The 15,115-nt window shown below is 32.6% G+C and overlaps 2 protein-coding genes across 2 annotated transcripts; one reads left to right on the top strand and one right to left on the bottom strand.

Moving 5' to 3' along the window:
- Positions 1–1,422: 1,422 nt before the first annotated feature.
- Positions 1,423–3,807, bottom strand: LOC111417621 (interaptin-like). The gene is made up of 5 exons (XM_023049959.2): positions 3,480–3,807; positions 3,226–3,425; positions 2,658–3,173; positions 2,350–2,474; positions 1,423–2,100 (listed from the first exon to the last, which is right to left on the bottom strand). Exons 1-5 carry the CDS (start codon positions 3,577–3,579, stop codon positions 1,461–1,463), a joined length of 1,581 nt encoding a protein of 526 aa, XP_022905727.1. The 5' UTR covers positions 3,580–3,807; the 3' UTR covers positions 1,423–1,460.
- Positions 3,808–10,107: 6,300 nt separating this feature from the next.
- Positions 10,108–11,543, top strand: LOC111421305 (beta-1,3-glucan-binding protein 1-like). The gene is made up of 4 exons (XM_023054447.2): positions 10,108–10,238; positions 10,291–10,684; positions 10,751–10,908; positions 10,962–11,543. Exons 1-4 carry the CDS (start codon positions 10,160–10,162, stop codon positions 11,483–11,485), a joined length of 1,155 nt encoding a protein of 384 aa, XP_022910215.2. The 5' UTR covers positions 10,108–10,159; the 3' UTR covers positions 11,486–11,543.
- The last annotated feature ends 3,572 nt before the right edge of the window (positions 11,544–15,115 follow it).

Raw genomic sequence — 15,115 nt, 5'->3', positions numbered from 1 at the left:
ACGTTCCGTTTGCCCAACATGCAAGATTCTTTGCGCATGTCGTACAGCATATATCATGTAATCTTATATCAGGTTTCTACGTAGCAAAAACTGTTAGGATGTTGAGAACAGAGGCGGCGCTACCGGGAGTGCAAGGGGTGCACTGCACCCGGGCGCCGCCTAAAAGGGGGCGCCGGCGCCTTTTTAATGTTTTCTCCAATAGTCTTCAGAAAGCAGTATTTAGTCTTTTAGAAGCAGTATCTAGGCTTCTGCCAAAGTTATGTATGTTTTCTCCAAAATATTTTATCTTTCTTTTGCAGTATTTAGACCTGTTAGCAGTATCTAGTCTTCAGAAAGCAGTATTTAGTCTCCACAAAGCAATTTTAGTCTTTAGAAGGCAGTATTTAGTGTTCCAGACGCTGTATTTAGATCTGTCGGAAGTATCTAGTCTTCAGAAAGCAGTATTTAGTCTTCTAGAAGCAGTATCTAGTCTTCAGAAAGTAGTATTTAGTTTTTTAGAAGCAGTATCTAGTCTTCTGCCAACGTTATGTATGTTTTGTTCTTGATACTGACAGCTACTTCTTTCTGGGTGTCTATCATCATCTTTTTGGAAGCCTCTTATTATCTATACGGATCTTGTACCACCCAGTACCTCATTTCTGCAGCTGTTACTTTGCTTTTGTGTTTATCCTGCATTGGCAAAGTTTCCGTATTGGTGATTTCTGTCCTGTGCAATAACAAGACAAGTCCATTGGTTTCTTGTTCATATTCTTCGCATTCTTTTATTGAACACATAAGTATTGCCATGAAAAATCATGTTTGGTATATAATCAATTTTTTGTTTTCTCTGAACAGTAATTTTAGACTTCATGTGGACTTTGAACAATGTAATTCCTGTTTTTTGCTGAAGTCTAGTTTATAACTATTGCGATTTCAGACTTTTTCTTGTAAATTAACCTTCTGACCAGAGACTTCCCGACTATTCCCTTAAGTTTGGCTTTTCACCAGTATAATTCTTAAATTTTTGCTGAAGTATGGATTATGATTATTCCAGTCTTTTTAAAGTTTATTTATACTTCTTTGATTATATATTTTTTTTAATTAAAATGCATTTTTTAATTTTTTTTAAATTAAAATGAATTTTTAGAAAAAAAGTTAGTGATGAAGAGAAAGATTCTTTTGACTGCTGCGTCACTTTATATTTGTGCAATGATAAACAATAATACTTAAGAACTGAAGTCAGTTACATTAATTACATTAATGTACCCATTTCAGAGATACTTGCCTTGAAAGTTGTAAGTGAAATGTACTAAATAAGATATCTCTCGTTTCATGGGGATGCTGGAAAACTGTTCTTGGTGCACCTTTAAAATTTAAGAAATCTGTACATCGTAAATCAAAGAAGTTATGAACTATTATAAATCAATATTTACAAATGAATAATTTATTATAACAGTTAAATCATCTTTATTATTTAATTTTTATGACAAATCTTCTAAAATCATTTTAGCTTTCATAGCATATTCTAAACTTTTTTCTTTAACACCTTCCCTGGTGAGTATCAATGGGTCCTCGGCCTGCGCAAACTGTATATATGACTGTTTTTTCATTGTAGTTTTCAACATAGCAGAATTGAGTGGTTTTAATAAATTTTTGTACAAACTTTTGTCTCTTTGTGGAATGCAGTATGTATCTAAGTCGCTATAAACAGATTGTAGATACGAAATTTTCAACGTAATCTCATCAAACAGTTTTGTAAACGGGTACTGCTCGTAATAAGGAGTAAATTGTGGATGACTTTTTTGGATAACCTCCTTTTTAATTATAATCGGGTTACATGTAATATCTATTTGTTTAATCGCAGCATCCACTTTGGTGCATACATGATTTAAAATCTGTTGACGAGCCCTTATTTCTTTAATTTGTTTATTTTTTTCTTCCATCGTATCCTTTAGTTGCTGCACTTCTTGTTGATAAGATAATGGTTCATCGTTAAAACAGAGATAATTTGAAAGGGATAATTGAGCATGGTTTACTTTATTCGTTAAATTTTCGTGTCCTTTTGTTAAGTTTTCAATTATGTTGTGGAACTTATTTGAAAGTTCCTTTTGCAATTCCATACTTAAATTTAAATTTAGATAAGTAAATAAATTCAGAAGCAATACAGCAAAACCTCGATATAACGGACCTCGTTAGAAATATTTTTAAGTCATACTATTGATATTATCTATTTAACACATCAGTATATTTAAATATACATGTTATAGAATAGGTGTTTATTGTATTTATAACAGTTTAAAGTGCAAGTTAAAAATTTTTCATAGCGTATTAATCCTTTTATCGAGGTTTTACTATTATTAAAATACTAACCAAGGAAGTATTTCGCATAATTTACTTGATTTTGTAATTTGTTTCAAATTGCTAAATATTTCTTCAAGTTTACGATGTTCAATTGATGGAGATGGTGGACGTAAATCTTGGCATCTTTCGACAAGCTAAAAAAAATGTTTTATTGTCACTGCGATTTAATAAGAAATGCCTCCCTAAATTATAGATGGAAAGTTGTTGTTGAATCTTGAACCTTTCTTGTTCAGCGTTATTTATGAACCCAAGAACACAAGCTTTTTAAATAAAGACCTTAACCTACTTAATATACGTATAAATATAAATGATGTTACCTGTTCTTTAGATTTAACCATATATTGTTTCAAATTTTTGGGTTTATAATTTGAATCATTTTCTTTTTTACATAATTCTTGATATTGTTTCACAGCTAACAAAACTCTGTTATATTCAAGTGTTAAATCGTCTCTTTGTTCTGTGGCCATTTGTCCCAAATTAATTGCTTGAACCATGCAATCGTTTTGTATATAAAAATCGACACGTAAAGTATTTAAAACGCTATCAAAATAAATCCTATCTTTTCTCATAAAGTGAATTATTTTTCGATAAATAACACCGACTCGAATTGCTGCGTCTTTTCGTAATATAACATCTTGTACTAACGCTGACATCTCTTGCGATTTAAGTTCAATTTTATTTTTCTTTTTAAGTTCTATTACTGTATCTTCGTATTGAGCAACCTCTAGTTTACATTTTATAAGATGTTCTGTTCTTAATTTGATTTTATAAATTAAACGATCTAACGTTTTACGAAGATTAAAATTTTCTTGGTGGATATGCTCAATAATTTTCTAAAATTTTATTATTTTTAAATTAATTTGATTTATTTTAAGATTTTTTTACCTCTATTGGTAAATCTTGGTATGCTAATTTTAAACGATTATCTACGTTTAAACAATTCCGTATTTCTTGTCGATCACCATAAATGCAGTTATCTAAAGCTTGTCGCTGATTTTTTAAACTTTTATTAAGTTTATGAACTATTTTCTCTTGTTGTTTTCTAACAACGACTTTATCATATCCCTCGATTGCTTTTTCTCTTTCTAAATTAAAAGAAAAATAAGTTATTAAAGTAATAATAAGTAATTTGAACTTACGAAAAAGTGTGACTAATCCTTTGTATTGATTTACTTTATCTCTTGTTATCCATCGTTTATCTTTGATACCATGTAACTGAACCTTTTTAGCGCTCAACATTTTTACTAATACCCCTTTGATTTTCTGTAATAATCCGTTAAATGTATTGAAAAAAAAAATATTGTAGATTGGTTTATCACACAAGAAATATTAATTCCATCCCAAACCCAATACAAATATAACAAAAAAAACTCTTAAAAATAGGGCTTAAAGACTAGTGGAAACATAAATCCCAACCCTATATCATGACAAATGACTTTTTAATCATTTTTTTATATTCTTTGAGATAACGTGATTTTAAAAACATGGAGGTGGTTCTAATATTTTTTCTATAAAATATATTTTTTAAGAAATTGAATGAAGATTATTTATTTATCTCAAGTGGGCACGGAAGCAAGATAAATTACCGTTCATAATAATAATAATCGTATATCACATTTTATTTAACATTTATTTACATCAAGATAATGAAACCTTCTGATACATTAAGTACCTACCTATATAGTTGATGAATGCTTTTTGGCTTTTTAACACATGTAGGATGCCATTCATGCCATGTATACTTGAATCCATGCATCATATAACTGATTCATTGAGGATGTAAATAGCTTCTTGCTTGAGATAGAACTTTTAGTTTGAGATAATCAGGGAGGCTATTAAAGTGAGACAAAAGACTAAATAAAAAATGCCTCTCTGAATCATCTTTGCTATTGTCCTGTGATTTTTTGCTTAGAATGTGTACTAAAGTTTGGAGAACGTCTTCCTCTGCACAACATGGTCGTTTTCTTTGTGTTGTTGACTCCTAGATATTGACACCAGACGAAAAGGCAAGCCCACTCCTGCATCCAGTTCCTCTGCTGTATCAACATTAACATTTACAATGTCGTGAAGTAGATTAAGATATCAAATTTTGTTGTATATATTAACTTTACATAATTATACTACTATGATAGTTTTACACTACACGTCTAAATATGGATATTCTGGCTGAGGATTGGAGAAGATTTTGAATCGCGTGAAAAATTTCTTAATTGAACGTCTGAGATCGCATCTCTTAGGTTAGGAAAACAATATGAAGTTTTTTTTATCAGATGATACATCTTGATATCCATTTCAACATCAGCCTTCCAATGACTAGGGAAAATTGGATACAAATTCGGATTCTAAGTTGGTATATTCACCTCTTTGTTGTTCTGGTTTCGAATTTCGATGAGTTGAGAGAGACACTGAATTTATTTTAGACAATTAAAAACAATATATAACATAAACAACAACATAATGTACATTCAAGATTAAGTCTAAAAAGAGCTATCGACCAAAATCCTTCCGCCCCATCTCAGTAATTAAAATTTTATCAGCCTTGTATAAATAGGGGTGACATTTCTTCAGCCATATTGCTCTTAGATTTGTTTGCTAAAATTAGAAGTCGCTCCGTCAAAGGCTTTATTTCGATTTTTTCATACAGCATTTTATTTGCGATGTTGTGCAATGAATTGTTCGGGTGTCTCATTTTCGTTACTGCTCGGAGACTTGTTCTTTCGCCAACTTCCAAACTCCTTAGTGTGCATCGCTTGCTATCACAGGTCAATAGGCTTGCATACTCTAAAATTGGTCTACAAATAGTCTTATAAATATGCGCAGCGCATTTGATGTTAATGCCTTCTTTCTTGTAGGTTAAACTTCTAAAAAGCTTTGCTCTGGTGATTGCTTTCATTTTAGCCTTTTTTGTGTGTATATGCGACTTCACTTTGTTGTCAAAGATTATACCCAGGTATTTGATGTTCGCTGAAGGACTGATTTGCGTCTGTCTGATGTATACTGTTGGAAAATTATCTGTTATCCTATGGAATGGTATTAGAAATTGTGTTTTTGAAGCGTTTATGTTAATTCTCCAGGAAGAGCATCATTTAGTTATTTTGTTAGTTACTTCTTGTAATGTTACTATGGCTGTTTCAAGTTTCTTCCCATGCGCTATTAGTGCAGTGTCGTCGGCATATTGCAACATATATAAATTGGTAGACAGCGCGGAAATTTCCATCATGTCATATGCAAAAGCATTGTATAGTATTGGTGAGAGCGGCGAACCCTGTGGTACGCCTTGTAGAATTTGGAATTCATTTGGATTGTTTTAAAAAATTTGACAGTAATTTGAGTAACTCAGGTGGAACGTTTAATTTGTGTAATTTGTAAATCAGACCATTATGCCACACTGAGTCAAACGCTTTTTGTATGTCTAGAAAAAGAGCTGCTGATTTTATTTGCTGCAAGCGACAAGTGTGTAGATTTGAAGTAAGAATAGCTAGTGGATGTATAGTCGATTTCCCTATTCTAAATCCAAACTGATTATGTGGCATCTTATCTTCAACATACATTAGCAGTCGTTTTTTATAGTAGACGCCACGAGAGCTGGCAGTAAATCATCGTTTTCCGCTCTTACAAATGCCATACGTAGTTCACAAACCGCTAGAGAGTAATGTGTGTTAGAAAGAGATAGTATTAGTTTAATATGTCTGCTGTACAATTCAAATAGCCACGTCGAAAAAGTACGTCTGTTCTTCTAAGGGATGTGCCTTTACAATTATAACCTCAAATCGAAATGTCTTGTGAGCGTTGTCATGAATCTGTTAGTGTTTTCACAAGCCGAAAATGTTTTCTTTGAAAGGAAAATCATTAAATAATATCTTTGACAATGTTTGACATATAACCTCCATTACTAACATAACCTACATTTAAATGTATGTAGTGAAATAATCTAAGTCGTACGTCCATATCTTGATTCATACCATTTTTAAGCGATCTGTCACTGCCAGCTCTCGTGGTTTCTACTATAATAAGATTTTCAAACATTTTCCCGATGACAGGAAGCAACGTTATAGGACGATAACCAGAAGGCGTTTGTAGGTTCCAGTCTTTTTTTTGGGATGCATACTACTCTCCCAGTTTTCCTTTCATTAGGAAAGTATTGATTTTGGACACAAAAGTTGAATATGTTTTTTACATGTGCATGAATGTTATGATGTAATTGTCTAAAAATTGTTCGTGTCAGCTTACCATAGAAGACCGAAATATTTTTTCCCTTGCTTAACAATTCCCAGTATTCATCTTCGTCGACATTGAATCTGTTACTAGAAATTTGTGCAGTGTTATGAAACGCTATAAACTAGTCTTCAATCTGATCATGATGGTCGTAATCGAATAAGTGATTTTCCGATTTTTTAAAACATTCTTCGAGATATTTAGCACGTACTTGTGCCTTTTCGAAATCAGTGTTACAGCTGGAGCCATCAGATGGATCTATAAGATAAACGGGCTGGATATTTTTTTATATTTTGATAGTTTTTTGACTTAATTCCAGAAAGATTTTTCCTTACTTTATTTGATATTATTACTTATTACACGCTTCAATAAATCTGGAAGATCTGAATTGCCATATTAACTTATGAATACTTTTACTAAGCTCATTAATTCTCTTCTTGGTGTTATCATCTTCATTTCTTCTGAACCCTCGGTACATGCATTTTTTACGTTCAATTAACGTTAGGATATAAGGAGGGAGTGGGAAAGAGTAATAGGACTTTTTCCTTTTTGGGGAGTGATTTCGTTAGGTGTTTGATAAACGATGAAATGTTCTCTGGGTTAATAGCAGGATTGTTATGGATGTAATTTGTCATGTCATTGTTTACGTTTTCGATATTGCATAAATTAATATTAATGTGTAGTGGAATGTCTACTATTGGGGAGTATGGTGGGATGTTTAGTTGAAAATCTATGCTGAAGTGGTCTGAACCAAGATCTGTTATTAATTCTAGAGCATGGATGAGAGGATATATGCTTGCTGAGCCTATTTACTAAATCAGACGTGATGTTGGTATTGGCCTGCATGATAAATGTAGGTGGTGTAGCTATTTTCTTGTATCCAGTCTGATTGAGGAAGTTTGTTAGATGTTTGTTTTTCGACTTATTTATATTAAAATCTCCGATTATTATGGCGTTATCGTATAGTGAAGCTTTTATAAATATGGTATCATCTATTCCATTATGTGGGTGAATATATACCAGGAAAATGTGTAGTTTTTCTGTCCCAAATGGTAATGAAAAGTGTGTGCATTCGTTTAATCTGTTATTTATTCTTGGGCTATTTTCATGTTTGACTGCTAGAGATGGGTGAAGTAGCGCTACAGAGCCTCCTCTGATATTAACATTGCCGATTTCAGATATTTTTTCCAATACAGACCAGTTTTGAAATTTGATATGTTCCTTGAATTTTGTTTCTACACATAAACCGCACTGTATAGGATGAGTATTTAAATAGTTACCTATTAATAGCTTTCCGATTTTAGCTATTGATGTTGGAGTATAGGAATCTGATATTATCCATTGGAAGGTTGTAGTATTGTTGCTTGTTTTCCATTGATTGGTTCCGTGGGTGAAATTGCGTTAGGGTTTTCCAAATCAAGCATAATAATGTACAAGTAGCTTCCCGAGAATGAAAGAATTGTATCGACATTGTATGTTTCTATAAATCTTCGTCTTAATTGGTTGATCAGCTCTTGTCAATTGTAAGGAGTTACATTTCTCTGGCAATGTTAATGTGAATAATGTGGTGTTATGCGTGCCTTCACATTTGCTGCATTTTATTGGTTGCTTACAATTGCCTGTAGTATGCAGAAAAGAGTTACATTTAGAGCATGCAACTGGCATTGGAGCAGGAGTCAAACTTTCAACGATTGGAAAGTGCTTGGTTTTATAGAACAATCCTTCTTTTAGTATTCTTTGATATGACGATTCACATCCGGTAATTATTCTCATTTTATAAGTTGAACTTTGAGTTATTTTGTATATAATTCTCTTGCAGTATCTATGCTTAATTTGTAATGAAATTAGCAATTCGCTTATTTCACTGTCTGTAATTTCGAGGTCAACAGTAGTAATTACTGCTGAATAGGATGCCGCTGGTAGTTTTCTTTCGATGTTACTTGAATTTGATACTTTAAAGCTTGAAATAATTTTTTGTTCTTGTAGTTTTAATAAAATTAATTTTAGTTAATTTTTAACGCATTCTGACTTTATGAGAAATCCAGTTTTTGGTTTTATTATTTCATCTCTGAGGTTAAAGTTGTTTATCGCCCAATACTCATATAACTTGATTCTCGATAGTTCGTTATCTGTGGTGACGTAAAAGATACCATTGTGGTTCTTCTGGTTCGCGATTCGTTTATTGAACGCAGTTATTTTGGTTGACTTCGTTTGTTGATTTTGATGTAAATCATTTGTTGATTTAGCATTTGTTGTTGTTGGTATTTTAAATTGTTGTGAGAGATTTACCTTCACATTCGATTAGTGAGTTTGTTGATCTTTTTTTTTGTGGTTATTTCCTTGGTGACTTTTCACGTCTTCCTCTTGGTCTTCCTAATCGGAAGTAGTATAAGTGATTGACTTTGCGATCATGCCGCTAGCTTTATGGTACACACGATAATTTAAGAATTTTCCTTTAATCACCGAACACTATGATGCACACGTACCGTCTCTCGAAAGGTTGCGACGATACTGTTGATGAGTTGAATGTTACAATCTGCTCAACCTTAATCAATGTTTTTCATTCGTTGTCCATTAAGCTTAAAAGCTGTTATTTCCACATATTCACCGCAGAGAAGGTCTTCATCAAAATTCTCCCTTGCCCCTACCATTCTACCATTTCACATACTGTGATAACAGCTTTAATGAATATATGGATATGATATCCTGTATTCTCCTGTATGGATATACATCCCGCCAACATATCTTGGCGTAGAATCAGGATATGTTGCTTAAAGAAATGACTTGGAATCTACGGTCCAAAGACTACAAGTATTGATTGATTTATTCAATCAAAATAAAGTCTTGAAAAACAACACAGAAATCGATAGCATTTTTATTGTAATTTGGTATTCTAATTTTTGCTAAGAAGAAAAAATATTTGTTGAAACTTTTTATTAAATTTGATACTGCAATTTTAGTAAAAAACTGACATCTTTTAGATTAAGTGAAATATTCAAATGAACAGAATTACATTTTATTGACAAAACATCAAAGATTGTTTATCTTTCAGAAATGAGACTTACAATTCAACCTAATCCTTAAATTTTAAATTTAAACAATAATTAATATCTCAAAAACTAATTGAGATATTCAAATAAAAATTTGAAGAAAAATTAGAAAGAATGCGATTTTCAGGCTATTTTATTACAATTATTTCACGATCCAACTCAAACTTTTATAAAAGGGTGTCTAAAATCACTATTTAATATAATAACCTTGCTTTATTTATACCTTATAAATTAGTAAACACATCAATGAATAAATTTATTCATACGGTGTTTAAAAAATTAATATTAAAAACATAACAGTTAAAAGATAAGAAAATTCTTCGAATTCTTAATTAAAATTTAAATTGTCCACAAATTTATATTTTTATATCATTGCCAGGTATTTTAACGGTTACAAATAAATAAAATAAAGAAGTAACCAACAAGAACTTGTTCTGCAGGTTCATAAAATGGCCTTGATAACATCTTCATGATAAAGCCTGGTTTCAGAGGGAATCCCAGCAGTGTTCCTCAAGACTTCAAAACCAACTAAGGATTCAGATTACAAGAAAGAAATGTATCTCGGCGTGATTTGTATAGTATCATTCTTAACGTCTACGTTAGCTCATCCAGGTCTTCTGGGACTCGATTTAGGTAAATTTATTAAAAATATTTCATAACCAAATTAATATTTTTTCATTATAAGGAGATATATTATCTCCATTAGTAGGACCAGTTACTAACGATGGATATCCTGATCGACGCACAACTCAAGAACCAAATATACCAAAAGAATTATCGAGTCCAAAACCAACAACAGATCGTTCATGTATTCCACCAAAAACTAAACTGACCACAAACACATTTAAATATTGTAAAGGTGATTTAGTATTCTCAGATGACTTTGAGAAACCATTTAATAATCATCAATCTTGGGATATTGAACAATACATGCCGATTGAAGAAGGGCCAGATTTCGAATTTGTAAGTTATGAGAATGACGATCGAATCGTTTATAAAAAGAATGGAAGATTAATTTTTAATCCTACGCCAAGATTTAATGAATCTGAAGTTTTTGGAGAATTAGATTTAAGAAATGGGTAAAATTTGATATAATAACAATTTTTATTTTTTTATATTACTAATTTTTATTATTATTTTCTAAGGTGTACCAGTATATTACCATCTGAATGTTATTTCAAGCGCATTTCCACACAACTAATTCCACCGGTCAGATCAGCAAAGATTACAAATAAATTTGGTTTTACTTATGGAAAAATTGAAGTAAAAGCTAAATTACCGCAAGGAGATTGGATTTATCCCCGTAATTCAACACAATAATTAATATTAAACTGACTACAATTATCCTTTTTTTAGAAATTCAGTTGGTATCAGACAATAAATACGCGCCTTTTAAAATTTTGGTCGCTTATTCTCGCGGAAATAATCATTATGTTAAAAATCGCGACGAGGGATCAAGCCTTTTATTCGGCGGAATTCTCTGGAACACCGAAAATTCAGATAGTAGGATGAAATTAACAGAAAGTAGACCGAGTTTAGAACCGTATGGAAATAAAACACATACATATACGGTCATTTGGGAACCGGATTCAATTACTTTATTATTTAACGGCGAAGAATACGGGAGGATTCTTATCGACATTGATAACGATGAACGATTTTATCCGTTAAAAAGGACATTTCGTTTAAGTTTAGGTGTTGGCGTTGGTGGGATTCATGATTTTCCCGAAGGATATATATCAATTCCGAAAAAACCTTGGGTTAACGCCGATCGAAATCAATTGAAAAACTTTTTCGATGCCAGAACGGAATGGGCGAAAACTTGGAGTATGGGAAGATCTATTATGGAAGTTGATTCGGTAAAGATTTATGCTGTTTAAGTGTTTAACTTTAGTAAGCTTTGTAACTCGTATATATAAATATAATTTCTTCATTAATTTTATGAATTATTAATTATGAAAAATTATTTATGAGTAAATATAATTATTATTATGTTTAAATAACTTATTTTATTTTGGTTGGCAACATAGAATTGTTAATTTGCAAACTTTAATAAGCAGTAATATTTAATTACTGCTTGATCGAAGGCAAGTCAATAGAACGTTGTTTAGAAATATTAAGGAGAATGTTGATAGCTGATATGGCAGATGTTCAGAAAGGCAGTGATAATATTGTGGAATAATAGGGATGATAATTAGAATTAAGAACGATATTGATAGATGCTGGAAATAATATTGACGGAGGCCAGATTTATGTTAAGAGAAGTTGGGATTATGTTAACCACGATGTTGAGAGATGTTATTGGCAATATGAAGAAAGACCAGATATTATATTGAAAGATAATAATAATATCATAATGAATATATGGATGTAGCAAGTAAGATGTTAGTAGATAATTGGAAAAATATAAGGGAAAGCAGTAAAATGATATTAGGTAATAATAGGGACGATTATAATAAATGTCGAGAACAATGATTGGTGTTAATAGATGATGAAAAATTATTTAGGGAGACCAGCACATTATTGACAGATGTTAGGATTTATATTGAGGGATGTTAGAAAAACCTAGGTATAGTTTGAAGTTGAGTAATATCAGGAATTTTATACCATAACTTTTTATAATAGAGAATTTCATACAGGAGTAGAGTGAACGTGTAACAGTAGTTGTGCTGTGCTTTTATCACTGCATCAATCCGAAAGGTTTTATCCTTTTCATTGCCTAAGAGCTCAATTGCCTCGATATTGCCACGTTGACGAAGTCCTTCTTCGTGGTTCTTAGCAAATTTAATAATAAAATGTTGAATTTCCAAATCATTATGGAGATCATAGTACATTAGGGAGACTTAAGCACAATTCTCAGTATTTTGTTCTGTAAGTGATACATTATATTTATGTTTGACTAAGCAGTGCAATGCTGTTTTTGGGAGCCATCATAGTAGCTTGTTATGCAGAAATAGAGACATTTCTTATCGCGCATATCCAGTTTTTATCCTTTCTTTTTTACATGAGCCTTCCATTGGAATCTAGCATCAAGCGTAAAATCATTTATAAATACTTCATATTTTTGTTAGTAAAATACAATGTCAGTTGTCTTCAATTCGCTAAGTTCTACTCTTAATTTTTTTCTTAATGCTGGAAATTTATTGCATTTCCTAGTTAATTAATAAGCATTTTATTGTTTTTAATAATTACAATTTTTATCCCCTTAATACATTCTAATATATATTATTAGTACATTATTTTCACCCTCTACCCTCTTCCTCCATTTCCATACCCTCGGCTCCTCGGCCCAATCATCCCCTCATCCTTCCCTTTGTCTCCTTACCCCCACAACTATTCTCATCCATCGTTTCCCCTCTCCCCCCTCTCCTAAGATCTGCCCTCGGTCCAACGCCTCCTCCCTCAACTCACTGCACCCATTCAACATATGTTCCAACGTTTCCGTGACACCACCTCTCCTCATCGGCCATCCAGTATCTGTTAGCTCTCTCCTCGTTTCCACAACGGAACCTAGCCACCAACTTCTTCCCTTCCTCATCTCCTTCCAATAACAAATATCTAGGCAGCCCCTCCGTTATTATGTCCCTGTACCTTTCGTTATACCTCCCCTCTTTTATTTGTGTCCTTCTTTCCTGTCTCTGCACATCTCGGTCCCTATCTCTCAACTCTCTCCACATCTCCCTACCCACCCTTCGTCTACTATTTATTTCAGTTACCGAGTAGCCCGCTCGTCTATAATAGTTGTCTCTGTCTCCTTTCCGATATCTGATCTTTCCCTCTCTAATTTCCCTCCAACCCTCCCTCAAGATAGCGCAGTTTGGCCTCCCTTCTATTCTTTCTTCATATTTCACTGCTCTCCTGCCTGCCTCCACTCTGACCTTATCCACCTTTACCTCTTCCCTCACTATATACCCCGGTGTGCATTTCCTAGTTTACTTGCCGTTTCATGATTATCCTTTACTAATAGTTAGGATTGAACCTCGATAGATCACAGATATAAAACGGGAATAATATAGGGTCCATTTTATCCTGATTTCTGTAAGATTATATTATAATAGACATAATAGACAATGTTTTTGTTTATCCTAAAGTACCTTTCTGACATCACATAAGACAGCAGAATTACTGATAATTTCATTGAAAATAACTGTTGTAGGAAAACTCCATTACAACCCTTTTTCTCTTCCAATGCTCTTTCGATTATACTTATTATTCTTTCTACCTGACCCACAAGTAAATGACCTAATAATCTGGGATTAGATTCTTCCTTTCTATGATAGGTTGCATGATATTGTGTTGACCTGACATTGAGAATATTATTATTTTTGCAACTTTCCACACTTTGGGTGCATATTACAGTCTAAATGATGAGTTTATTAAATCAGTCAACTTTATGTCGCTTTAACAGTTGTATGCAGATTTCAACGGTGTAGGTAAGTAAAAAGTGGCCATTTTGACTTGGCAGAACATATTCTGTCGCTTAAGACACAAAATTTTCGGAAAAATTAGCCTGACACCTACTGACATAAAGAAACAAAACCTTGGAGCAATACAAAGGTTCATCAAGGACCTAGATTTACCCTTAAATGAGGACGGAAGTTTGCAATCTCATAGATTGCAGTGACGAGAGGGGCCGCTTCCCTCAGCCCGGCAGCATAATAATAATCACAAAAGTTCTATAGATGAAAAGCCACATCAAAACTATCTGAAGACTGAGACAGTTGGTATAAGTAGCGTTCAGTCGAATCTGCCGGCATATTTAACAATTTATGACATCAAGTGCACCGCTAAGTTTACAGGTTTTGGAGAAATTAAAGCTCATCATGAGATAAGTCTTGACTTGACACTTCAAGTCAAGACTTGGGCGAGCGTTGTTTGAGTGCAGAATCACAAAATAATAATGAGTGGTTAAATCGGCTAATTTGGAATTTCACCCCGAAACATTCACATTGTAAAATGATAACAATTGAAAGCGCAACTTTTTGGCTACTATAATCTTTAATAACAGATTTATACTAATTTTGAAGATTATAGATGTGGGGGGAAGTAAAAATTGTCCAACAAGTAGTTTCACAAAAAGTGTTATTTGTTTTAATTTTCTTACTCCAATGTTATCTAAGATCTGAATCGCCACGATACTGGCTTTTTCATTCCTCTTAACAAATGTAACAGTAAAATACTGCATAGTGCATAGTGCATTTTTGCGTCTGTGTAATGCGTAGCTGTATACCATATTGTTGTGTTGCAATGTCTCGTGTTGTTGTGAGCACTTTTCGTCATGGCATCCAACAAGGAAGATGGGACATGAAAAGACCTCTTATAGATCAAGAGCATTTCGAGGCTCTTATGAATGATTCAGATTTTTCTCACTACGATGTATATTTCAAGTTTTTATGCATTTTAAGATCGCGTTTACACGTTTTTTTATAATTTAAGAATGTTTTAACATAAATTCATCACCTTTATATTGTATTGGTATTAAATATAAGTAAATGTTAAGAATTTAATTT

This window comes from Onthophagus taurus, chromosome 1 (genome assembly GCF_036711975.1).
Source record: "Onthophagus taurus isolate NC chromosome 1, IU_Otau_3.0, whole genome shotgun sequence".
NCBI lineage: Eukaryota > Metazoa > Arthropoda > Insecta > Coleoptera > Scarabaeidae > Onthophagus > Onthophagus taurus.
This window is presented reverse-complemented; position numbering and strand designations above follow the sequence as displayed.

What these genes read in the sequence shown, in the direction of transcription:
- LOC111417621 (XM_023049959.2), bottom strand. Translation starts at nt 3,579, where the DNA reads ATGTTGAGCGCTAAAAAGGTTCAGTTACATGGTATCAAAGATAAACGA. An exon ending in AGGATTAGTCACACTTTTTC is followed by an intron (nt 3,426 to 3,479) that starts GTAAGTTCAAAT and finishes CTTTTAATTTAG; the next exon opens with AAAGAGAAAAAGCAATCGAG. An exon ending in TGGTTAAATCTAAAGAACAG is followed by an intron (nt 2,475 to 2,657) that starts GTAACATCATTT and finishes CATTTTTTTTAG; the next exon opens with CTTGTCGAAAGATGCCAAGA.
- LOC111421305 (XM_023054447.2), top strand. Translation starts at nt 10,160, where the DNA reads ATGTATCTCGGCGTGATTTGTATAGTATCATTCTTAACGTCTACGTTA. An exon ending in TCTTCTGGGACTCGATTTAG is followed by an intron (nt 10,239 to 10,290) that starts GTAAATTTATTA and finishes TTTCATTATAAG; the next exon opens with GAGATATATTATCTCCATTA. An exon ending in AGGAGATTGGATTTATCCCC is followed by an intron (nt 10,909 to 10,961) that starts GTAATTCAACAC and finishes TCCTTTTTTTAG; the next exon opens with AAATTCAGTTGGTATCAGAC.